This window comes from Centropristis striata, chromosome 21 (genome assembly GCF_030273125.1).
Source record: "Centropristis striata isolate RG_2023a ecotype Rhode Island chromosome 21, C.striata_1.0, whole genome shotgun sequence".
In the NCBI taxonomy this organism is placed as follows: domain Eukaryota; kingdom Metazoa; phylum Chordata; class Actinopteri; order Perciformes; family Serranidae; genus Centropristis; species Centropristis striata.
This window is the reverse complement of record NC_081537.1, coordinates 21,107,111-21,134,668: the sequence shown is the minus strand read 5'-3', so window position 1 is coordinate 21,134,668 and position 27,558 is coordinate 21,107,111. Positions and strand designations below refer to the sequence as shown.

Genomic DNA, 27,558 nt, shown 5'->3' with positions numbered 1-27,558 from the left:
CACTGTAAAAAAAATAAACAATAGCTACTCAATAAAATTGAGGCAACAGATTGCATGCAATATTATTAATTAAATCTAACTACGTTACAAGTTGAGTTAATAACTTAACAGAAAGTGTCAATTAAAAACGGACTAATTCTATTGTGTTGGATTCATTCAAAATTCTCTTGATTTAGAATTACATACACATAAAGATTATATTTAATGTGGTCAAAATAAGTAGATTCTATCTCAAACATTTTTATGTTATAGTTACTTAAACAACTGCCTCAAAATCAAGGACGCATTTATATTTAATACAGTTTATCAAATATATTAAGTAAAATGAAATGACTACAGAATAATTTATTACAGTGTACCAACAGGATTACCTTTATACATATTTATATTGCTGGTTTGATATGTACTAGCGCACACCATCCAGGGGACAAATAACCCTTTACCCCCACTGCTCAAAAAAATCCTAGAGGAAACATGTGCATTATAGGCATTGTTGTGTTTCAATCAACAGAATTTTTCTTAAGTGGTATCCATATATTCCTTCTCTTTGTCTTATTCAGGTGGTAATACTCTGAACTCAAGTTGTTTCTCTCATTTTCCTCCTCGCCGTGTGTTTTCTGTCGCTGCCTGTGTACATTAAGAAAGTGGAGATAACAGCAAATTTCTTTGCTCAAGTTGAAACGTTCTCAACCCGAGCTCGACTTCGCCTTCGCCGCCCGAGGGCGAGTCTGCATCGGCTCACCTCCGCTTTCGTCTTTTCTATCAACTTCGTGAGCCATCGTGCCGCTTTCTAAATTTTGCTTTGTGATGTATAATTCAACTAAAGGGCAGCATTTATCATATTTGGCATGGACTGAACTGGAGCAGGTTTCCTCGCACTGTGAGCGGAGAACGATTGGGAAGTGGGAAATAGAAAACCTGGAGTGGCCTGGAGCAGGGTGATTACAGAATGATTTGAGCGTGGAGCTGAAATTGCTGCTGTTCCACTCTGCTCATACGTGTGTGTGTGTGTATGTGTGTATATATATGTGTGTCTTCCAATGTAGCACATAAAACAACTGCTACTGTTTCAGCTAAGAGCTCCCAATCATTTGAGTGCCTCTCAGGTGCCTGTCCCTCTTATAAGACCAGGGGTTGGCAATTATGCTCCCACCACTTTTTTGAGTTCATTTATAGCTCTGCTCTTTGAGGCAGTTTTACAGTTGCAGTGAAGATACGGATACATACAGGTTCTTCGATTTATCCAATGAAACTATTACATTTATCAAACTGTTTGGACGATGTTGAAGTCTTCGTCCCGTACCTTCAGTCCGAGTAATGGCTTTTTGCAGTAGACCTGCTTAGACCTATAGCCCCTGTAATGTACTTAGACTTAATTACATTATCCATTTGATCGATTAATTTGAGACACTACAGTTAAAGCCAGCACCTTCACTCCACATGAAGGACAGCATCTCTCTCTCAAAACTGTGCATAAAAACTCTGAAATTTCCTGCATGACTGAAAATGTGAGTGAGGGGTATAAAGCTTATTCACCCAAAACTCTCCTCCAAAAATGTCACATTTTATTAAGGGTTTAAAGAAGGGCTGGGTGATCCAATGATATTTATATTAACCAAAACCATTCTATATTGTTTTTATCGCAAAGTCAAAAGTCCAGCAGCTGAACTGTGTTATGTAATATTTGGATGATGCTGCTAGTGCCATAGAGGTGCCATTTTGCTAAAATAGTATACAAAAACACGGATTACAATGTGGTTATTTCATACAGAATATTGATTTACTAAATTAAAAGAAAACATGCTATGTTGTGATATATATTGTTATTAAGATATGAAACGATCTTTATCAGGAGAGAAGATTTTGTCTTCATCAGCCAGCCCTGGCCAAAAAAAACACAGTTTATTGCAAAAAGACACTAAAAACATAAACATTGTTCCGTTCTGACAGTCCTTGATTGGATCATAGGTTATGAAAGTTTCCGTTAGAAAAGTTTTGTGTCAAAATCACTTTATTCTCCATCTTCATTCTCATTTAAAAAGTTGCCAAAAATAAACTGTTTGGAATAACTACATCCTGTTAAAAACATAAAATTTTGCTCCTAAGTGACACTGTGAAGCCATGATTTATTCTGCTGAGACGAACAGTCACATAACAAATATTCATTGAAAATCTGTTTACACAGAGCTGAGAGGAGAGGCTGCAAGTAGAGGTTGTAAAAATGTAAATAGCTCAATATGTATAGGATGTGGAGACCCATTTTTTTCCTCTCAAATATTTATGACACTTGGAGAGTGTTGTGTATGAAAATTCCATCTTACTTGAATTAAAAATAATAATTCATCAGATGAATTCATTTTTCTTTCATCTTTTTCTGTCATTACAACTGTCTTAATCTGCACAAAAGACATTTCTGAATTGTTCCCCCTTCCAGCCATGATTGTGCCGATCATTTTTTGTAAGGGCCGGATATGACTCAAGCATTTCAATGCCTCAATGCCATTTGCCATTTACTGCATTAAGCTCTGAAGTGGATCTAATGAGAGTGGCAGATCTGAGGCCTTCCACGTGATACATACTGTATACTGTATACAGTATACCCACACTTCAAAGTAATTACACCTTCATGATGGGGGTTATGAAATTTGTATACATATCCTCATAACCCCAGAAATACAAGAAGAACAGAACAGAACATGTCAAGACATGCCTCTATGCCCACGCATCACCATGCAAAGGACACACACACACACACACACACACACTGCAGAGCACATGAAGGCACACACACACCCTCTTTTGCTCTGACAATAAGTGGCTCCATTTTACACATGCTGAAAAAAATATCATAATCATTAGCAAGATATGACAGAGCAATGAGGGTTTTTTAGAATGAAAGCCAGAGATCTGGAGAGATGAGATGCGAGAAAGAAAGGAGTGGGATCAGACTGAAGGGGGCAGGGAGCCTTAAGGCAGGGGGTGAGAAGAGAATGAAGATGACGCACTCAATCAGTCTCCACTCTGAGAGGCCTCTCATTACATATTCCCGTGATAATGACAGCACTAAGGGAGCTCCTTGCACTCTGTTATTAGAGACAAGGTACTTGCCTCTCGTCGCTCATCTCTACACTTTCTTTCTCCCCACTTGAGTCTCTGGAGAGAACTTCATATGTCTCTCTGTTTTTCTCCTCACTTTTTTCTCTCATCACAAGAGCAAGGCCACCTTACACTGGTATTTTCCCTCCTACGGTTTCTCTCAGTGTCTGAGGACGCCAAACACAAAGCTGCAATCTTCTTCTCAGCACATATTGTAAATACACAATTAAATTCTACCTGCCAAGCATGGTGTCCGGTCCCCTTTTAAAGGACCTACAGCACTGTTTGTACTTTTTATCTGGCCTTGTATTTTGATACACAACATTCCAGCACAACTCCCTGTTTCCACTCTGTATACAGATTTTTTCCACTCTGTATACACGGTCATCACAATGCCTCACTCAGCTCTGAGGAAGAAAGAATAAAGTGAGCCATGGTCACTAATGCCTCTCAGAGGACACTTCAAAAGAGAGGCAGTTGATGTCCTATCATTCGGAAAAAAGCAAGGTCCGAAATTAACACCCCCAAGCGCCATATGTGGGTAGACTTTCCATTTGGCGAGTAAATCTTGGAAGGCTTTCTGCTTCACTGGTGGGTAAATGTTTGTACCAAAATAGTAATGTAATAAAAAACTATGCTGTGTTTCCGTGCCATTTACTGGTGCGCTGCTTGTGTCCTCTGCTGTCTCTGTCAGAGTTTAACACACACACGCGCGCAGGACCAGATGTGTTTTTAAGCGTGTCTAAACAGTGCCTATCCAAAATAAAAACCCACCAACAAAAAGTAGGACAAAGCACATACAAAAAGAAAGTTCTGTAAGAAATGGTGGTTGGGAGATAAAGCTTGGCTGCAGTGTGATGCTGAGGCTGTGCTGATGAGCTATGCCTTCTTTAAGTTGTAATACCTTGTTATCTCACTGCCTTTTTGTGTCACCTATACATTCACACCAGTACATTTCAATTTATTATATTGGCCAGTAAAAAAAAAAATCATCTACTAGTCCCGTTGGCCGGTTAGACAAAAAAAATGGAAAAGATGTGACTGATTCAACGCAGCTCCAAGTCGCATTTCTGGAGCCACACCCATAATGAATGATTTCTGGAATATAGTTCAAAGGAGGAATGCTGGACATTTGCGTGTATGAAACAGCAAGTCCTCCAAACTGTGTGACCAGTTTGGTTTGTTTGTTCCTTCCTCTACAACCCACAAGAGCCTTTTCCTGAGTTGGCCAGAAATCAAGAAGTCCTCATACCTCAACGTAGCAGTCACAGTTTAAAGACGTAGTATAAAACGCAGTAAAACGGCAGTAATTGGGTTAGGTTTCGGCACAAAAACGACATGGTTTGGTTCAGAAAAATATTATGGTTAGGCTAAAATAAAAAGTACATTTGTTACGTAACTTAAGTATGTTAAAGTCCTGTGTTTCTTCCCTGATCTCCTCCCTATGCGGACTTTGTCACTCTTTATACCATGTTAACAGACTTCCTCCTTGGCTCCTGTCACGTTTATTGTGGCCACTGGAGATTCTAACCTAGAAATTAACATAAATGGATTCTTATAAGCTACTTGTACGAACAACTATGTTTTTGTGGGGAAGGACAGGCTCAAATAAAATTTACTGCAAAACAAGATGCAACACCATAAAAAGATACAATGTCGATGTTCCCTTTATTTTTTTCTGCAGAGAGCCGCTTCCACTTCAGTTGTTCTGTCGGGAGTGCTTTTAATCTATAAGGTCAACCTATGTGTTCACTTTGCTGTTGTCTCTCTCTTTACAGCCATGCTTGCTTTTGTTATCTTGTGCTAAAAATAACTACAATAGCAAAAGAAAAAGCTACTTGAAGAAGTCGTGTATGATTGCACTCTTGTGAGATTTTAAAAATTGCTCGAGGAGATTCGGAGCTGCAACGGCTTTAACAGAAGGTCATTTCTTTACAATTCAGTCAGTCAAGTTGTTGACATGGTGTTTGATGAACCACATAATAGACTGTTAAAGCTGCCGTACTCCAGTCCCTGCCAACCAGGCAATATGAGCCCCAACAGGAGAGCAGAAATCCTATACAAAAAACACTAATTTCCCTGAGCTTACAGAAACATGTGTAGCTAGTCTGTGCATTGATCTCATACAGTAAGTACTAAAGCTGCTGGGAGAGTAATTTCATGCCAGGTAGCCTCCCTCTCCTCTCCCCTTCTTGTCTCCATGCTCACCCCTGACTGAATAACCAGACCCGGAGGGCTTCTTCACAGCAGGTACTCCGTTAGTGCCTAACCCCCAACGCCCGCCTGCCCACCCACCCTCTCTTGCCTCATCACTCCCCCCACATCACAGGAGGCTGTGTTCCCCTCAGCATTAAGACGCAACACTATGTTACAGCTCTATTAGCTAACTAATCTGAGAGAACTTTATTTTATTAGCCCCTTAAGACTCCTGCCAAGGCCCTTTTCATCCTTTATGGATTCAGTAACTGTACAGGCTCTGTCTCCCTGCCCCCTCCCTCTTTCTCCTGTCTCCCTCAATCTTTCAATCCCTCCATCTTGCATGCTTGCTCGCCCCTTCTCACACAGTCCAGTTATTGGTACTTGCAGGGTTGCAGCAACATTGCATTATAGACACAGAAGCGGACGGATATACGGGAAAAACTGCACACAAGTTTGCTCTCAGCCGAGGCTACTGCAGGCCCAGTGAGCAATAGAACAGACGACGTATGAAGAATTGAACGGTGAGGAAACACACAGCTGGGACTTTCAGTTTATGGCAAAATGGACCTCCAGTAGAATTTTAAACATTCAGGTGTTTACTAACAGCCCCACTGACACCTATTGTCTGAGTTTGCCGTATATGGGTTCTACTCCATCTCCCAACTCACTCTCCTTCTGCAGCAACACATTTTGGAGGTGTGTGGGTGGAAGTGAGGACTCAGCACGTTGCTGGGAGGGCTCAGCATCCAGCAAGACGGGATCAGTGGTGGAAAGTGTGTCCGTGACATGACGAGTTCTGCAAGCATTACTATCAAATTTTCACATACTGCACACGATGTTCACTTGGACAAATCACCTGAAAATTCTGGCCCGCCAGTGCCTTTCAATTTAATTCATGCATTTCACCTGCAGGTGTATCATTATGACATCTCGGCAGCAGGCCTTTTCAAATGCATTCATCCGATCGTGACGAATAGAGGGAATAGGATTCTATAACGGCAAAGAAAATGTTAAATATTTCATGTGGGTTTGCCATGAAGCATTATGCAAAATAAACAAAGGAACATATCTCAACACATATCAAACATACATATTCTATTAAATAAAAGAAAGGGAAGACATCTGCCAGATTTGGCCATGCAAACAGTAAATTTATAGTAATATGTTCACAAACAAACATGGTTCCGGACAGCGAGGTGCCTTCTGAATCGATCCAGTCAAGGATAACACTGGAATTATTTTATGTTTTTATATTTGTAACAAATTACCAGAAAAGACCAAAACCAACAGTGAATTGATCCTACAAACCAGTATTGTTTGTGTAGACAAAGCGACTGCCTTGGTGCCTCAGAGCTCCATTGTTGTCCAGAAATCATTGCAGTGGGTGATTTATTCCTCCAATACAATTCACCTGGACAGCAGAAGAATTTTGAAAAAACTGAGATTGCTTTTTTGCTCACACATGTCCACAGTTTAATGACTTAGAAGGAATAAAAATTTTGTGAAATTAATATACAGCTACATCTCAAAAAATTAGAATACCGTGAAAAAGTTCAATATTTTTTGTCAATTATGTCAGAAAGTGACACTTGTATTTTATATAGATTCATTACAAACAGAGTGAAATATTTCAAGCCTGTATTTCTTCTAATTTTGATGATTATGGCTCACAGATAATGAAAACACAAAACTCAGTGTCTCAGAAAACTTGAATATTACATAAGATAAAAAAAAAGGATATTTAAACACAAATGTCAGGCTTCTGGAAGGTATGTTCATTTCTATACACTCAATACTTGGTTGGGCCTCCATTTGCATTAATTACTGCATTAATATGGCGTGGCATGGAGGTGATCAGCCTGAGGCACTGCTGAGGTGTAATAGAAGCCCATGTTGCTTTTATAGCAGCCTTCAGCCTATCTGCGTCTGGTGTCTCTCACTGTGCTTAACTGGCAAACCTACTCGGCTAACCTGAACCCCATAGGAGTCTATGGGCTGTTGTCAAGAGGAAGGCAATACCATAGTCGTTGAACCAGCTTTTGGTACCTTTGTCAGCGTGGGTACTGAAAAATTAAATCAGCATCTCCAAAGAGCTTGTGGAAGTATGCAGCGCTCTAAAATGTCCTGGTAGATGTTTGTGTTGACTGTGGACTTCAGAAAACACCAACACCAGCAGATGACATGGCACCCCAAATCACCACTGATTGTGGACTCCAATGTTGAAATTCACAATATTCAAATTTTTTTAGACATTGAGTTCTGAGCTCTAAGCCGGAATCATCAAAATTACAAGAAAAACAGGCTTGAAATATTTCACTCTAAGCGTAATAAATCTATATAATGTATTCACTTTCTGAAATGATTGAGAAAAAATATTGAACATTTTCATGATATTCTAATTTGCACATGCATTGTTGGCTTGGTTATTGTAATGATAACTGTGCCCGTCTTATCCTTTCAAGTTTTGCACAAAAGGCAGCATGTGTGATCCTTAACTCATCGTATACGGTTTGAGATCTTTGCCCCAGATGTTTTGCCGTCGTAGTGCTTCTCTATTATCTCAGCTATACTGCGTACGACTGCGCTACTGTGAGGCTTTGGTGGAGGAAGATCAGAGCAAAACAGAAGTGACATCAAACAGAGGGCAGCTCCCTCATGCACTGCGCTGGAGGGGAGCGCGGACGTCTTGCTCAATATGGAAGGGCTGATGGTGGGGCGGCCCAACGGCAACACCGGGCCCCGTGCCAGTGCAAGGCAAGGCACGTACTGGCTACATGCACGCGCATATGTGTGCACGCACATACACAAGAGAGGAACAGACACGCAATCACTCAAGCGAGGATGAAAAATTTAAGAAAGCACATGAAAAAAAAACGAGACATGCGCATGGCAGAGGCTATAATAATGCCATCAGAGATAGCCTAATGATATTGGAGGGCAGAGTGTGTGGGCTCCCTTTGATCTTCCCTTTTTCCTTCCTCATCTCTCAAAGCTTGTTGAAAAGAAACAAGCCGAGCAGAGCAGAAAGAGAACAAGGAAGACAGACAGAAAGAATGAGAAAGAAAGAATTGCCAACCTCCATTAAAACAAGTGAAAAAGGGATGAGAGAGAGCGATGCCTCCAGGCACAAAAAAATCAAACTGGTTCTTCTCGCCTGGCTCTACCTGTGGAGGAGGCAACGGACAATTGACAGCCCACCGATTTCACAGCTGCCCCTCAAGCCCTGGCTGCACAACATGGCTGGATTTGGCCCGAGACACCACACTCCGACAGATTGTCTCCAGGAGACAAATTCAGCATGTCTGTCTGGTCTGTCAGTCCTGCTGCTCGCTGACAGAATTAACCCTACCCTGCCTCCTCCAGAAACAGACTGGGAGAGATAGTTTCTGATCATGGCTGTCAATCATATTTCAAAGCCTCCTCTCCCAGTGATAACAGAGGAAAAAATGTCAGTCAGTCAAGGAGAGAATGGTGCGAAACGGAGGTGTCCCGTAAGGGCTCTGTTAGTACAACATCAAACAGCTTGTTTGTGTTTGTCAGTTAGTACATTATCTCTGTGAAGCCCCATATCCTTTGACATCTTGAGTCTTCCGGCCTAGCAAGCAGAACCGACTTCTTTAGTCATGACGGATCTTAAGCACAGATCTATTTTGGGGGGATCTGACAAGACCTGGTGGGTCAAAAGATCAAGGCCTATGTGTGTCTGCACCTGAGGGGCAAGGCAGCAGCTGCAGAGGCCAAGGAATGACAGTTGTGAGGAAATATCTGACCAGGACACTGCATCTAAATCTGGACATGGCCCCCTGAATGCCCAATGGGGAATCTGGATCATTCACTTAAAGGTTTACACAACAGCATTTGTGCTCAGAAAATCCAGACAGCTTTATCAGTACAGCAGGGCATCCTGTAGAATAAAAGAGTGCCAATAACACAGTTTATTGTAGAGAGAAAATGTAAAAACTGGCGTTATCGTCAAAATTGGAACTTTCTGACAGTCCTTGAATGGATCATCAGTTATGAACATCTCCATGATAATAAGTAACCCAAAACAAAGCTTAAAATTGTGACATTTCTGTCAAAATCACTGTATTCTACATGGCCATGATTGATTTTGCTGAGATGAACAGTGACATGACAAACAGAACCAAACAGACTATTTACACAGAGCAGAGAGGAGAGGTCAGAAGAGGTTGCAAGTAGAGGTGGTAAAAATGCAAATAGTTCTATACGTTTAGTATATTTATAGTAAAGTTTATTCCAAAAGACATTTTTGAGTTATTCCCACTTCTAGCCATGAGTTTGCTAATACCATAGAGGTGTGGGACTGTATATACAATATTATATATACTATATTTAGGGTAGCTTAGTGTGAAGACTCCATCTTTTGTATTTACACGTACAATGAGGGTTGGGAGGAATATTTAGCTCAGACATTTCTCTGGAGACATTTCCCAAGCAACACTAGCTGAGAGACAGCGTGAGACTTGTGCTATGGAGCGATGCCACACTGTGACTCACACTTTGACAAGTTGATTCCAGTTTTATTCTGTAAAGATGCAAGTAGCAAGTGAGTGGTCAACTCGCTGCATCTCATCCAATCATTGTTTCACATTGTGCCTTGCTGAACAGCCACTCTGCAGTGAGATGGAGTGACTGACACAAACCAGAATCAAGTCCCTCTGCTTTGTTAGTGTACCAGTATTACATAGGACACTCGAACAGGGAGCCTTGACGGGTTAAAGAGATTTTATGCATGTAGTACTTCAGCAGCTGAAGCTATTTCAATTTGATGAGTGGTTTTAGTGTTCAAACATACTGTCGAGCTGAAGGTGAAAAAGTTGAACCTTGAACAATGCACAACGTTTGACACTGGAGAGTTTTTTTCTTATTTGTTAAAAAGAGTTCTTAAAAAGGTGTTTGCTTTATGGGACTGAACCACCAGGTGATAAGCTGAGCACAAAGGCTGAAAACTGCACAAAAGCTAGCCTGGCTTGAACTAAAGGTAAAATAAAATCCACCTACCAGCACCTGAAGCTGACCAGGAGTACCAACACGCAATGTACTGCTGTGGATGGGGGCATACAGTAAAAAAAAAGAAAAAAATAGTAAAAAGAAAATCATTATCAGTTTAAGTGTAACACTAAAGGGATATTTTCATCAATGTACCCGTCAGAAAGCCCTGTTCGATAGCAATCTGAAGCCACCGTCTATGCTCTCTTCAAAGCAACCAGACTCCCTTGACAAAAACAGTCATTTTACCTGGCAGAACATAGCTGTCTCAGTAAGTTTCTGTCCATTATTGTGTGACATTGGTGTTCTCAATGGTTAGTTTGAATTCACCAAAGTCTCACAATAACTCAAAATAAGCGATCAAGGCAGTGGTAGATCAGCAACTCCAATGTTCTGAAAGGTAAAATTACTGTTTTTTTTTTTTTTAAAGGAGTCTGGTGATTTTAAAGAGAGCACAGATAAAGGCTGTCTGATGGTGAGGTAAAACTGTGAAAATATTGGAAATATAATGTAAACTTGAACTGACATAATTGTTTTTGGTAGCTAAAATACATTTTTCAGCTCCCAGTTTGCAGTACATTGCTGAGCTTCTGTGTCAGAACCCCTGCCTGTTTTTCCAAACTTGTAGCATGTTTGTTCCTCAATTTGTTTGTTACTGTAGATAGTACAGTGGCTATGGACATGTTCTTCATACACCCCCACTTTAAAAAATCCAAATTATTGCTTTAGGCTAAGCTGAGCTTACATCTCCAGGGTCCAGCTCCATAAGTTATATAGTGTTTCCCAATATACACTGATATAAAATATTTTTGGACACATTATATAATTCAGTATACAATAGAATCAATGTAACTTTTGCACAGCAGCCACTTTGGCCATTAATTACTGTATAAGAGTGACCACTTCAAAGGTCTTTCAGATGATAGTCTCACTTTAAATCGCATGTAGTGGCCTTGATTCTTTCAGGTTCTTTTTAATACTATTTTTACCTCACAGTGTGTCTTCTCTTGTACGAAGGGGTTGTAAATTATTCAAATGTAATAAATATATAAAACAAAAACTTATCAGTGATATTTCGGAAGACAGCACCTTTTCTATGTAGGACATTTATGTAACAAACCCAACCCTGTGCACTAGATATCAATCTTCTCATCTGTCTGAGGGTAAAATGGAAGAAAAAAAACTTATACTTCCCAAAATGTCAGAATGTTCATTTAAAGCTTACAAAAAAAACAATCAAATGAAAAAAAGTTTCACACCAGGCAGCCTGAGTGCACGCTGCAGTCAACTCAAAGAAACAGCTTTTTCTGTGCCGCTCAGTTTTCTCTGCCCCTGTAAATGTGCCTTTTTTTTCTGTAAAGACCGCTACATCCTCATACAATCATTTCCTGGATCCCACAGGAGAAGAAAGCAACAGATGGGGAATGAAACAGTGCTGCTAGTCTGTGCTCAGCTCCACAGAGGCATGTGTGTGTGTGTGTGTGTGTGTGTGTCTACAGGCATGAGGGGGGTCTTAAGCATGCAGCACTCTGCCTCTATGTGTGTCTATTTGTTTGTTTATTCAGATAGTGTTTACAAGAATAAGCCCCATGGCGTAAAATGCCATTTTTCATGCAAAAGTGTATGCGTGTGAGCGTGAGTGTGTGAGTAAGAACCGTGAGGGACCGAGGGATGGCGAACCTGTGCGTAGGTTGTGTTGTATTCTGCAGCTTCCAGAAGAAATGAAAGAGGAAGTAATTGGCTATCATAGGAAACCTTTTCTTCAGTGTTGCAGCCACAGTGAATAGCACCTCTTCTTTTCAGGCTCGTCTGAATGTATTCTGCGAACATTTCCGTCTCTCTTTTACAACTGACATTTTATTCTTGTCACTTCTCAGAAATTGCCTGCACGGGGTGAGAGCTGACAGGACTACCTATGTTAACCATCCCTGGAACATACATCTATGGATCCCCCCCGCGGCTTGTCCAGAGTCAATCACTCCCCACGACCATCACAAAACGTCTCTCGATCTGCTATAAACGCCAACGTTCACAAAGGCTTCTTTGTTACTTCAGAGCTATTGTTAAAAGGTTTTGGATTAGGATTTGACAGTTTACATCTAAAATGTGAATGTCTGTAGTAAAAGCTTTGTGCTCGTAATGCCTGCAGTGTGATGTGTGGAAAGCTACAGAACTGAATATTTCTGAACCACGTCACGCAGAGAATCAACACCATTGTTTCAGAGATTCAACTCACTCCTCTCAGATATTCTCTTTAAGTTATGCATGACTTTTTAGATTATTTTTGGGGTGTTTTAATCCTTTATTCGACAGTGAGAGAACAGAAGAGGGGAAGACATGCAGCAAAGGGACATCCGGCCAGATACGAACCCGGGTCCACTGCAACAAGGACTCAGTCTGAGTAGTTTGAGCTCTACCAATGAGCCACCGGACGCCCCAAGCCATGCATGATTTCTGCAAGATTTCAGATAATGGGAATCTCTGGGAAAAAGCAGCTTGAAACAATCAAAAGCAGAAACTAATAGATGGGTCGACTAATCACGTTAAGCTGCTATGTTTAGGTCCATACTCACATTTTAACCTCCATCAAGGAGATTATGTGTCAGTGTCTGTTTGTCAGCAGGTTCACTGAAGAACTATTAGCCCGATTTTCATGATACTTGGTGGAAGGGTGTAGTATAGACCAAGGGTAAAGCCCAATGAAATTTTTGAGCGGATATGAATGACGGGGCAGAAACACTAATTATTTTCCACTTTTGTTAACATTGTGAGATAGAGCATTTGGGGTGCATTCATGTTAAATCCGGAGAACTTATTTTCTTACTGCAAAAATATACAGTCATGGAAGATTTTAATTTAAGAGCTGATATCTAGCCATTTTCCGTGGTTTCCTTGATAATAATTTTGGTTATTATCAAGAAAACCATGGAAAATGGTTAGATATCAGCTCTTAAATTAAACTCTTATGAGCTATTTTTGTTGTTATCATTATATTTGTCCAAACACATGTACCTTTAGTTGTACCAGGCATTAAAATGAACAAGAAATTGAAGAAAACAATGGTCTAATCATTTTTGTCCATGACTGTACATGAATGCCCGCTCAAGTTGGAACAGTAACTCGGCAAATCTACGAAAATGTTGGGACAGATTTTATGACTTCACAGGATCTTTTTGATCTTCATTTTCCCAACTACTGGAAACAAATCAGCGTGTTGATTAAATGCTCTGAGCAATAATGCAATACATATAGTGTCAATGTTGTTTCCAAGTTTGAAGAATGAGTATCCAACCCAGTAAAATGTGAGCAACCGACGAGCATGTGAATGCACCGTTGGATTTGGCAGAGGCCTGCGATCACTTAGTGCTATTCTAGTTTATCAGAGAAATCCCTCTTTAGGACTGGGTAAAGAAACAGCTATTTATAGTTATGACTTTGCCTATAATCTTTGTGATGTATCATACAATATAAACTCAGGGTGACGCAGGATTGGTTGACCATCTGTTAGTTCCTGCTCACCTCCTTTCCATTAGTCATCATGTCTGCTACAGCCCCCCCACCACCACCACCACCGGCCACAAGAAACAAACACTGTCAAAACACTCATTAACTCATTCATTTAAACACAGCCCACACACTGAGTATAAATATTTAAAAAACCAAGCTGGAATTTACCATAGTAGTCAGTCATTGAAGCCACAAGAGTGTTTAGCTTTTTACAACTTCTATAACTGTTTCATATAAGTTTATTTAACCAATAAAATCAAATATTTTACAAAAGGTTGTCACATAAAAAATAGCATCATCTAAAATGCTATAAAAAGAGTTCATCAAAACTGAATTCTACTCTTTTATTGAGTTAAACAACACAAAACGACTACAATTATGGAGTGTTTATAAAAACCCTACCAATTTTCTGATGAGTCAATGGCAGACAATGGTGAAATGATGCTTTTAAAGTGGGCTCATTTCATGTAGACTGGAGCTGAGGAGGTAAGACGTCTGGTTGGCTGTGATACACAGCAGCTCCAGAGTTCTGTCATTTTATGAGAGGTTTTAAAACTTCTGCCAGGAAGGAAGGGAGATTTAGAGACGGTGGTGGAGCTCGCCAATCCAACGGGCTGTCCACACGTCTTTGGTCACAGGTGTATACTGTCTCCTAAAATGGCATTAAAAAGGCAAGAGCCCATTCCAATAGACAGTTGAAAAACAGCCACACAAATTTAAGCTACAGTTTTGAGTAAAAGGTCTCTGGCAGGCAGCTGCGCCTCCAAATCTCTCGCCTCCTTTAACTGTCACATAATGGCTGCAGTGATGTAGTGCATCCCTTGCCCTGTACCCAACCATTACCTATTGCTTTACAGTAACAAAAGACCCCGTTCTCTTTAATGTGTCGCTCTCTTACTTGAGTAGAATACGGTGGGTTCTTCTTTACAAGACCACAAAACAATACTCTGTCTGCAGGTGAAACTTAACACTCAGTAAACACAATGTACAGAGAAAGAAAATGAAGGACATAGTTAAAATAAGAGATGGGGGGGGGGGGGGGGGGGTGCAGGGAAAACTGCCCCCTTCAACACAGCAATTAATCAATTAGCTGGAGCGAATCAATACTCCCCGCCCAGCTTGGCAGGCTGACAGCACTCAGGTGTAATTAAAATTGTAACTATTGACAAATCAAGATGGATGGAGCACTTCCTGCCTGTTCTGCTCTGCTCTGAGAGCGAGTGATTATCTTTGTGTGACTAATATGCACCGGGTACAGAAACCCGAACGTGTTTGTGTTCGCGAGGATTACGTGCAAGGCTACCTATACTATTAGTGTGCTTGTGTTGAGGTCAAGTGTGCTTGAGTTGAGCTGCGGGTCAAAGCGTCCAAACATCTATCTCACTCTGTCACCTTCCATTATCTTCGGGTCATTCCCATTAAGTCGACTGCTGAGAGTGTTAAGTGACTTGGCCATGTGTAAAGTGCATCCAAGCAAATGATAATTAAGATCTTAATCTAACAAATACACATTTGGGTAACTGCTCTAGTAGGGCTGGGCGATATGGACCAAAAGTCATATCCCAATATATTTGGGCTGAATATCTATATACGATATATTTCCCGATAGTGAGAGCAAATGTTCAGTCAAAGTCAAAGCCAAATATGACATGTCACAAGTAGTTTTATTGAAACCGTTTATTTAAGTCAACATAAATACTTTATAACAACAGGAGTACCTTTCTTTAAAAACAAAAATCAAAGCTCCATAAAGCACACATTCAAATAAAATAAAAATATCTTAAATAAAAATAGCCTATGAAATAAAATAGGCCAATCTTTTTCTGGTCACTGCTCAAATTTGAACTATATCGATATGTGCAACATGGTCTAATTCCATATCACATTTAAAAATATATGGATATATCTTTTACATTGATATATCGCCCAGCCTTATGCTCTAGTATCAAGTGTTAAAAAGAGTCATACCAAAGGCAAGGTAGGCGTCTAAATTAGCAGGTGATATCAGAGCCGAGGTGTCGAGGCAGATACCAGTAGGGAATTTAGAAGCAGCTGGCTTTGGAGGCAAGTGATAAAAATGTCAGACAAAAGTTTCAAATGAAGCCTTTGATTAGCCTCCAGTTAATTGGTGATGCCGCCACCACCTTCTTCACTCCCTCTCTGTGTGTCGCTCTCCATGCACAAGAAGACATTTGTGAAGTACGTCTGCGAACAAAAAAAAATATTTGAACAGTGCTTGGTGTTTACATGGTGTTTGGCAGGAGTCAAAAGGAACTCTTCAAAAGCAATATCATAGGCGTCCACGATCAATGTGCAAATACCAGCGGAGAAGATTCTCTTTTCCAAAGATGTGAGATGTGTTCTATTGAGGGAACCGTGCCTTAAATCTCTCGAGACTGGCCCTTGAGCATAAAAAAAAACAAAAAAAAGGGAAAATAAGAACATGTTTCAGAAATTTAAATGAGTGTCGTTTTCAAAGCAGCGTCAGGGAGCAGTCATTTATTCTATTGTTAAAAGGGGGAGGAAATATTGGCCTCGCACAGTCGATGCAATGAGAAGACATCTCATTACTACATTCTCTCGTTTGTAGCTCTCAATCAGTGCAAAGTTCGTTCTTTGGCTAATTACACAAAGATGCGGAATATCTACCAACTGCAGAGACAGGAATGTATCATTTAGCGTAGCCTTCTTTAAAAGCTCCTGAAAAGAAAGCCGGTAATTGCCAGTCATATGAAAAATTCAAACACTGTCTTGTGTGCGGTCTTCCCTACTGACAAGTGCAAAGAAGGGGCTGGAAAATTGAGAGATCCACATTGAATTCTCCTAACAGATTTCAACATATTGGACTCCAATGCCCAGTCTCTTCCATTATAGCGAACATTCTCGTTCTAGCTTAACTGTCATACTGCATTTCATTTAATGCTCCATGTGCTTCTACTTCCCCCTTTCATCCTCTGCCTCCTCTTTCCCTCCATCTTCAATCTATCTGCATTTTGTCTTCTATCTGCCGGGATTTGAAGAAAATCCATTTGTCAACGTCTTAACAGGGTCTAACGAATGGTACGTCTAAATCCTAGTGCAGACTACATGATTTTTTTGTTCCCACGATTTGCCTGTCCCAGACAATTTTTGAGATCTGAGACGAAAGCCCCTCCAGACGGCAGAGAATCTGTGCCCATGTCTATCACGGTGGCTTCTCTCTGCTCAATCGGTTGCGAGATGTGACTTGACCTTATTGTGAGCTGTTTGTTTTTTACTGTCGCCAAAAAAACAAGATGCATGGGAGGAAATCAGGTCTTTTTCAATTGGAATATTCTTCCATAATAAGCCTTAAACCTCATCTTATATTGTTCTATTTGTGTATCTTCACATCAACACAATAGCCTGGGACAAGAAACTTCAAGTATAAGTGATTTTTTTTTCTAGGATACCTGTTAGAGGTGTGAATCACCAGAGGCTCCATGATACGACTTTATCCCGATACTTGAGTCATGATACGATTGATGATACGATTCATGATATGATTGCGATTTTGGTTTGATAGGGTGAGTATTGCATGTATTGCGATACAATATATTGCGATACAATATATATTGACTTCATTTTGTGTTCACAAAATTAAATTCAATCAAGAATTGTTTTGTCAAATAAGAGAAAATTCTCAGTGTATTCATCTCACGTCAGTCTTTTTATTTCTCCACAATGAGAGTCAAACCCACAGACTGAAACTGAACTGAACTGATATGTATGGACAACAACAACTGCAGCATTTTATCAAACTTTCCTCAACTTTAAGCTTCACTGCTCAGGATTTTTTTTTAACGAAACATCAAAAAAAGCCAAACTTTGCAGCGATATCACGTCAACTTCCTAACACGATATCCTGATGCACATGGTGCCTGTAGATTCCTTAGATCTTCTACTTTCATATGATACCAGTTCCAGTAGGCCTATATTCTTAAAAGTCAGCTTGCTACAGCCTCCGGACAAAAACAAAAATGGCAACAAATACTGCCGGCCGTCGGAACGCTAAAAATTGATACTTGGCGGCCGTGAATCGATATAATATTGCCATGCAAAATATTGCGATACTGTGCTGTATCCACCACCCCCTACCCACACACACACACACACACACACACCTCTTATCTTCACAATCTTCAACATTACAATAGTCTCAAGAAACGTTAAGTATAAGTAAGTCTTTTTATTTCGAGGATACCTGTGTATCACAAAATGCATCAGAGACCCTTTGCTTTGGACAGTTGGCAGGTTTTGACATCAAATGCACCCGATTGATATAAAAGAGTGTGTAAACAAGAAGGCTGGCAGATAAGAGGCATAGTAGTCTGGGGTGTGGAGGCTTTCAGCTGGCATTACATTTGATGTGACTGCCTTACCTGGGGGATTAGAGAGAAAGCCTCCTGTATCTAAATGTTAAGGCGCCGCCTTGCATAAATGTATTCAAATGTCATTAGACGAATCTAAAACATAGCCTCTGAAAATAGAAAGCCCATTCAAACCCAAATGAATAAACATACTCATTCTCAGTCTATAATGCGCGGGTAATACCTCATAACAGTAAGGTTATCCCGCGAATGCATCTGGAAGCAGAAAAAAGTCTCATGTTCTAATAGTTCTCTTCATTCCGAGTTATTATTATGTAAAGCATAAAAATGTGTTCTCTCATCAAATCAAAGCACCCCACAAATCAAAGTTAAGGCAATTACAATCTTATTCCACCCTTTCAAATGGCAACAGCTGTTTCCCTTGGTCAAAATTGCAGCGTAATTGCACACGGTAGCATATGGTTATGGCTGATTAATCCAACTGGGGGTGAAGGCCCCATTATTCCTGCATGGGATGGGTAAATAGGCAGTGGATCCAAGTGCTGGATAGATGGGTAATGGGATGGCAAAAAAGGGAATGGGCCTTTGATGAGATGTCTGTTAAAGATGGCGTGATTGTCAGAATCGATCAGGCCCTCGACCATCCCTATCTAAGCCATTAAATTGATTTGCGTGTCATCCGGCTTCTTCAAGAGAGAATCATGCCAGTGGTATCAAACTATGCAGAAAAGAGGAGCAGTTTAAGCTAAATCCATTTTCATTCACAAAATATATGGCTCTGGGCATTTTCAATTTAATGCCCCTTCTTGAACTCCATGAACTGGGCTCGCAGGGTGTTTTACCCCAATCATTTTGTTCATTCAGCACTGCAGGGAGGTTGTTATAGCCCCAGGAGAGCCTCGTCTGTGGCAGTGTTGATAACTAAAGGACTGCTTACTGGCCTATGGGCTTGGACTGGCCACTTGTACACATACCCACAAGCACACACCCACTTATATATGCATGCATATTCAAAGCCCACCTGCAGACACACACACACTCACACAAAACACCTGCCCCCAGGGAACAGCAATTACAGGGTTCAGAGGTGGTTTCCCAAGCCCCCAGCCAATCTGAGTGCATTTCTATTATAAACACACACCTATCCGCATGAGTGAGTCAGGTTTGGGGGCCTCCTGAAGCTAGTGTCACTCTAAAGGTCCACACTCATTTCCATCTAGCCAGATGAGGGATGATGCTGGTAAACAAGCCTTGACTCTGGCTCCCCCCTGCCTGTCGCCGCATGCATAATGGCCCTCTTAAAGAGCGAGAGAAAAGTTCAAGTCCATAATCACATCCGTACCTCTGGCTTATTATTTTTTACGGGTCATGCTGGAGCCCCACTTTGAAGGACATGGGCAGGAGCAAAATCACACTCACATCTTGGCACCGTGCAGCCGAATATAATGTGCGGTGTAAAAGTGCAGAAGGCCTCCAGGTGCTAATTTGGGAGTGCGGAAGTGTGGGTTGGCTTGGCTCGACTCAGCAGATATGGAAACTCGGGATACGCTTTCACCACAGTGATATTAAAACAAGATGGAATGCCCTACCGTAAATCCTTCAATCCGTTCTCGGCGCGAAACCTCGTTCAGGCCGAAGCTTTATTGTTGCGACTCACACACAGTAGATTGAAAGCAGCAGCAGCTTCAAAAGAACAACGCTGTAGTACACTCTTACTGGAAAGCCATGTACAATACACATGTAAGCTATCAGTGTTCTCCTCACTGTTCAAAGGTAAAACACTACCACCTGTACATAAAAGTGCATAAGAAAGAGAAAAAGAAGAAGCTTTGCCTTTACAAATACAATCTTTACTCCACCTCCATGAATGTAAGACCTACTGTACATGAAAACATACACAAGACCCACAGAGCAATAAAACCTCAGCAAGTAATCCAAATTGCATAGAGTAGTGATCAAAGGAGCTACATCAGAGAAAAAAAGACAATCAAGAGTATATTCAGAGCCCCAATTAGGATATATGGCTGGACAATGATGATTACAACTAAAGCCAAAAGGGAGACAAATGGTGCCTCTGTTTTTTTGACAAGAAGTCCAAATTGTTTCAGCCCAACGGGTCATTAAACATTGACCCCTGACAATCTGAGTGTATGGTGAGAATTCCCAGCTGGCCCTGGGTGGCCCCTTTTCCCAGTCCGCTCCGTAGTGTGAACAGGACCCACATTAATAACCATGCAAAGACAGCCCTGGCAAATACTAACCAGACCTCTTTGTGCCATGTTCCAGACAGTGGACAAGATGGCAGGGGCTTAAAAGGAGACTATTTGTGAGTAGAGCTGTTACATCTTCGCTTCAGCCCAACAGTTCTTATTCTGGTCAAAGTGTCTGGGCTGCATGGCGCTTAGAAAAGAGAAGAATGAGTACAATCCTAAATCGTTTTCTTTTCAATCCAACAGTCATTTTTTTGGAGTTACATAACTGGTGTTTCAAAGAGCAGGACTGGCGGAAATTTTAGGATTAAAGTTCTTAGAATGCACTCAATGAGATGAGGGAGGAAAATGAAAAGTGGCTAGCATGACAATGAGAGAATTTGGAGGAAAATGCTTTCACTGAACAGATAGCTGTGAAATGGCATTGATTATTCCGCAAAATTGTCACCTAGAAGTACCCTCTGAGGAGCACGATGTTCCTGGTGGCACCGTTTTTATGTCATTTCTTAGCCTGACCCTATTTGTGCCTCCTGAATTAAGGTATTTCAAGGATTCTTGGTCACAAAGTCCTTCCAGATAGGATTAATATCCTAAAAAGTAGTTTCATCTAGTAGGCTGCATGTGAGGAAAAACCCATTTATGCTTGTCTGTACCAATACTTGATGTTGTTCATGCTAAAGAGGCCTAGATATCATATCTCTAAGAAAGCGTCCATTCTGACATTGGCAGGGTGTTAGCATCTGCAGCTAGCTCCCTTAACTGGCACCCTGAACAAAATTAGACCAATGCATTGTGCGTGTTGCCTCAGGTACCAGTGAGACATGAAATACAGAAATCCATGAATTTGAAGACTTCTTCAGCAAAAAATAACATGCACAGCGGTTCAGAATACTAAAAGGCAAGTACAGTCACTTTGGTGGCAAAGACGACAGAATATTCATTTTATTCATCTTGTATCATGCCTAACTTTAGTGGATCATAGCATATTAAGTGTAGAATTAATATTCGGATGTTCCAGTTCAAAAAGAGACCAAACTTTTCTGTGGACGTAAGTTTTTAAGCAATGCCAAAGGCCAAAATGTGGCCTGCAAAAGACAAGGGGAGGCTTGTTTTTAGCCTAGCTGCAGAAACAACAGCCCCACCGGCCAGTAGAGAAGTGAGGACTTGTGAATCACCACAATCACCTTGAGCATATAGTCATAAATGTGCACAAACAACATGAGGCTAATGGGTCCAGCAGTATACAAGATTTGCTGCGGACAGACAGATACAAACACATGCACACACAGCCACATGATCTCTCCCAGGCTTACCCCTGGTGGAGATAAAAAGTGCAACCCAGGTAGCTTTGATAACAGCAGAATTTCTAAAGGCATTCTTGCAAGGTGCCTATTTGGTGCCTTAAATATGGGGATTATCGAATGTAATCAGACGCTTTGGATAATATCAAGCAGCATGCTAAACGCAGGAATATCAGCCTGACATGGCAGGATGTTAAGGTGTCAATTAAGCCTCGACAAAGCATTAGACAAAGATGCTTGACACGTATTCACACATCTCTATAGCTCCCTCCCTTCCCCTTCTCACACATTTACATTACTGCACACAAACAGGCGTCTTCACGCAGTGAAAATGAGGACACAGCAGGCCCCGACAGAAGTGGTAGAAGCTCTACAGATGCAATGATGACACAGCCTTGTCACATATACTCATATTAATAACGTACAAAGGAGTCTTTTATGCAAATAAGAAAAGATGCTGCTATCTACGCACTGTGTTGCACACTTTAAATTGTTTTCGCGGGGTTTTCAGGGGTCTTTCAACTCAGCTGTCAGAAAAATAATAGAATCGTGCATCGGTAATAACAAGCACAGTGTATTGATGATTATGAGTGCACATTCCTATTACTATACTATGGGAAGCAAGTCTGTATATCCGAGGCAGGGAGTGTGAAAAGTGCTGAGTTGTGTTTATGGCCATCAATAGGTGAGAAGTTCACACACGGGGTCTTTCAGATTCATTCAAATCATGCAGAGGCTTCGCCTTTGGCCACAGCTGTACTAAATATATAGCAGCACTGTGGCTAAAAACGCACATGGAGGGAATTTATGAACTTGTGCGTATGTATATTTGTCTATCTAAATGTGAATGTCACTGTAGATCTTTCACTATTTTCCAATCCTTCGTTTCCTTTCACAGCTTTGACACTTTGTGTAGGATTGATAGAATTAATATGTAAACCATGAGAGAATCTAAGAGAAATACTCTTAACTTCTTCGATTGACTGGAAACAAGTCCCCAAGAAATAAAGACAGACCTGCTTGTAAATGCCGTCAAAATAAGAAAAACAAAAGGTCTTTCAGTTCTACCTCTCTCTTGGACTTGCCACTACCACAGACCTTGGGCGGGAAGTTTTGTTTTATTGAACGTAGTGCAGTGAAACTCTAGACATCCCTCAGAGAAATCTATCACTGGACTTTGACCATGAGTTTTCTCGCCAGCCCCGAATACTAAAAGCAATACGTTGTGACCTTTTGCCAAAGTGCTTGCTGCGGGGATCTAGGACAGCCTCTTCTTTTTTTCTGTTTTTTGCAAATCATTTCACAGGGCACAGCTGCTACAAGGAAACAGAGATCCCCAGTCTGTCAATTAAGATGAGTGACAAATCAGGGCATTTGTAGTCTGGAGACACTCTCTCAACCCCACTGTCTCCACGTATCACTCACACTACAATCAGTGTCTTTTTCTATGGCTTACTTCACTTCAGTTTGGGCCAAATCCATCATGTCAGTTTCAAATAATCCTAAAAAGAACGTGTACCTGCTGCTACATAAAAGAGTGACTCATATCAAAGAGCAAAGGTAGCTTTGATCAATAATCTTGATTTTAAGTCTCCCTTCATCTAAATACAGTACTCCAGGCATCTGATGTCTGAGTTATACCACCATGGGATTGGAGATTGGTTTTTCAGGGTCTCGAGTATACACAAACACAACATACACTCATGCCCACGCACACACTGATCTTAATGACATATGACCATTCAGTGGAGAAGAGACGGCATGAAGACAAAAGATGGAAATACTGGAGTGTAATGTGGTTACATGCAAGTGCAGCTCCCATCTCTTCGTCTGAAAACCATCGACTTGCTCTCTGAAAATTTCCACTGCACATCTATGATTATGTGCCCTACTTTGTCGCCTGTGATAAGAATGCATCCAATTTTACTTCCTTCTGAAGCAGTCAAGAGGTGCTCCCAAACTGCATGCATTTCATTCCCGCCATACAATTTCATTCCAATCTTCAGAGAGATTTAAAATGGAGATGACATCCTTGACTTCCATTACCATGTCAAGGTCCACGTCCAATACTGTAAGGCTAAAAACAGAAACTCGTTGTGTATCCTCGCTAGACAACAGCGGATGTGCCAGCAGCGTCCCAGCAGCCCCCCACACTCTGTCACAGCTATCCTTATGGATGTTAATCTGAGTGCCACGCCTCTGACAGAATGAAGTCCTCAACTCCCTCTAAAGCTCCTCAAGTCGAGCTGTAGCCAGTCAGGCTAATCTGCAGACGTTGAGTGATGCAGAAGTATGTATGCCAAACATGACATTCCAATAGAGTCCTCCCCCGCTGCGCCGAGCTCCAAAATAGACGTGTTAGAAATGACAAAAACAGCAGGCGAGCCCAGCATTGTCTCCGCATGACCTCAGTAAATGAATAAAAAGTGAACAGTGGGACAGACCAGACAGCTCCTATAACTGTCAGTTTAAACAAAATATCCAGGGTGAGCTGGGAGGATGGCCTGTTTTTTACATGAGATAAAGAAGATTGTGCTTACTGTACGTGTCAGCTACCAAAAATAGGGTGTGTTATCGTTACAGGGCCTTCGTTTGAAATGCAAAATGCTTCCATTTTAGATAACATCAAAACTACTGACAGACCAAGTGTAAATTAGCCATCAGTCAGCTACTGAAGTTTATTTATTAAGAGTTTACTCTTTTTCTTGCTGCTCACGATGATGATGAATGACACATACGAGAACCGAAGATTATCTCTTTCTGCGCGGCATGCCTTAAAGCGAGACTTCACAGCACTTTGGTCCGATGAAGGCCGTTCTCCCGTCGTTAAAAAGCCGTTTCGGCAGACTGGTCATTAAAATGTGGCAAGCAGTGGCTGACATGTCCATCCAGAGGCATGCTACTCGCCTCATCATGTTCTTTAATCATCGCATGGAAAGAGAGCAGCCCACACTGGGGTCACTTTCAATGAGCCCCTCTCCGAACGGTCTGAGTGTCCGTTCGGGATGCAATTAGAGTCCAATTAAATCCTACATTTTCTGACCCAGGAGCGACTATGTAATGAAATCAGTGGGCCAATGCTGGATGGACTGAGCGGGAAAGGGAGTGAAAGTGACTGTCAGTCAAGGCCTTCTCCCCAGGACACTACTGTAAATAATGCGTTTTTATTTGACTTGCTTGGTTAAATAAGCATTAAGGGGAGGAGAGGACCAGGAACAGGCATCCCGAATCAGATACAGACAGCAGGGAGAGATACAGTTTGAGAGGGAGAGGAAGCAGCAATGTCAGGACTCTTAATCCCTAGGACACACGAGTTATCAATCTCCTGTAAATGTCAGGCACTAGGATATGCCCTCATGAATGATGGATATCTGCCTTGTTTGTTTTTTTCATCTTCTCTACATTGTATTATTGAGTGAGCGCCACCGAGGGCTTAGACTCTATCTTGAGAGGTAATACTCCTACCTTACAGTGGCAGCAATACCTGAATCCCAATTACCCCAGTGGAGAGTGTGCAGCAGAGCAAAGCAAAAAGCAGGAGTGCTTTTATTTACGTCATGTCACCATGCAAGAGTCCACTCTGCACCTCTAGTGATTAAGGCTATAAGAATACAGGGAGGAAAGAACAAGCTATGATTTATCATTCTTCAGTTACTTCCAATTACCTTCCTTACTAAGGTAGCAATTAGGAAGTATTTCATGGAGTACCCCCTGGAGCACCCCCAAGAGCCCATTGTGACCCCACACTGAAGTGAAACTTATTTTACCAGAATGTGTCTTCAACAGATATTAATTTCCCTAAGCAACCAGCTTTTCTCTCAATAAAACAAACTGTCATTAATGATAACATCATTTAAAAGAATTTGCCTACTGTACAAACATCTCAAACACTCTGCAGGGACATAATAGTTGGGTAAAAATAAAAAGAAGAGGGGCCTGGGGTTACAGTAGACTCTCTGCTGGGCACCGGAGACACACTCAAAGTCTCCGCAGGAATATTACTGGGATCTTGTGGGATTATTGCGCTGAGAATCTGACTCCTGCTAAAGCAACTACTGAGAGGAAAGAGAGAGAAAACACAGCCACAGACTCCAGTCGCTGCAAAGTGCCACACTTGGCTGTTGCTCCCCTCGTGCTCAGGGGGAAACAGGCTGCATAATTCCAAGAGAACCAATTAATTTGCAGCATTTAATGCTCAACGTGCATTAATCGCTGCATATCAATATGTATCTGTTTATTTACGGGGTTTGTTTGCAAAGTTCAATTTCCAAGGGAGAGGGCTGATTAATTAATTAGCACTTATTAATCAGATTAACATTTTTTAACAGCTGGGCTTCTAATGACATATTCATTGCATATGTTCCAAGTAGGAAATCATAAACATAAATCAGAAAAGCTGGAATGAAAACACATCATGATAAAACTCCAGCATTTATCACATTGTATCTGCTATACAGACACCTCAGCTGCTAATAAAGTTCAGTTTTAGGTGAAGTTCGGGGTTATATGGAACACGTGACTAAAGTCTCCCTGACAGGCTTAATAAAGGGAATAGCAGCAATGGATTGCCAATGTATGAGTGTGTCACTATCCTGCAATTATGAGGGACAGGGTGTCACAGTGATGTGTAGCCTAATGAGGAAATTACAGGCTACGTGCAAAAGGCAAAGCATAATGAACACATCATAAATCCGTTACCAGCAAACGCCAAGAATATCAACATCCAACATAGCAGGGGGAGCTACAGACACTAATGGGCCTGTGTGATGACTAATCGGCACCGTGCCCCGGAGTCCCTCTTACCTTGAGCTTGTGTGGAGTGGATGAGTAAGGAAAAAAATAGAATCCATGTGGCGCGCCACATCGATCTGCTCCAGGAGTCCTCAGACATTGTCCCAGACTGGACAACAAGTGCCCGGTGAGCTGAAGGCATGCTACCGAGTCCCGGTGTGGTCCCGCCGCCTGCTGTCGGGTCTCCGTGTCTCGGGGGGAACCTGCCGCCACTCGAGCCGGGCAAAGCGCACCGATCTGGGAGCGCAAAACCGAGCCGCAGCCTGTCGCGCCCGGAGAAATTCGGGTCAATATTTGCTTCTCAGTTGAAATGCACAATAGTTCCACAGACCCCTTTTATGAGAGTGAGATATTTTCCTCCAAGTGTCGAAGCAGTTGGATTCTTTGAAGTATTGGATGCAACTCAGTCAGATGAATCCAGGTTAAGTCCAAATCCAGTCTATTCCTCGTTGCACCTGTAAACAGGCAAGCTGCACCTCGTACTTTCTCATCCACACTTCTTGCGATCTTGAGATGCTGTTTTCCTACTTCAAACTTCACCCTTGTTGTCCGCAAGCCGAGTGGTTACAGTTTTTACCCCCAAAAAACAGCGGACAGACTTTTCACTCGAATCCTGCCAGCAGCGCGCTGTCAAGGTCGGCGATTCAGTTTGACAGGAACACTGAGAAGAAGTTCAGCCGCTCGGAGAGCAGAGAATGAGGGCGGCGGGGGGAGAAACTTGCACGCAGTCACGCTGTCATGGTCGGAGCCTGCCGTGGAGGAGAGTCCGGCTGCCGGTGTGCGTCGGATGAGGACGAGTCCCGGGTTCTTTATGAGGAAACATTAGGATCTGATGTGGTGGCTGCGCAGCGCAGGTTGCCACCATGCGGCCAGGCGCAAAAACGCACTCCCTTGTTACAACACAACCAAGGACAGGGGTTTCCAGGAGAGGATTTTATTGCTTTCCACACCACGAAAAGGTGGAATGAATATATTCCTTTGTTAAAATGATTTAAGGAACACGTGCTTTGCTTGTGGTGCCAGGGTTTGGAGTGGAGTGGTGCTTAGGGTGCCTGAGGAGAAGTAATATTTCTGTGGGGATTTACAATGTGTCTG

At 41.6% G+C, this 27,558-nt stretch overlaps 1 protein-coding gene across 1 annotated transcript in view; it reads right to left on the bottom strand.

Moving 5' to 3' along the window:
• sdk2b (sidekick cell adhesion molecule 2b) overlaps positions 1 to 27,177 on the bottom strand; it is a 327,715-nt gene extending 300,538 nt beyond the window's left edge. Inside the window, exon 1 of the mRNA XM_059324690.1 lies at positions 26,476 to 27,177. Within this exon, the coding sequence (XP_059180673.1) occupies positions 26,476 to 26,605 (130 nt within the window). The 5' untranslated portion in view covers positions 26,606 to 27,177. The remainder of the gene's footprint in view (positions 1 to 26,475) is intronic.
• Positions 27,178 to 27,558: the final 381 nt, after the last annotated feature.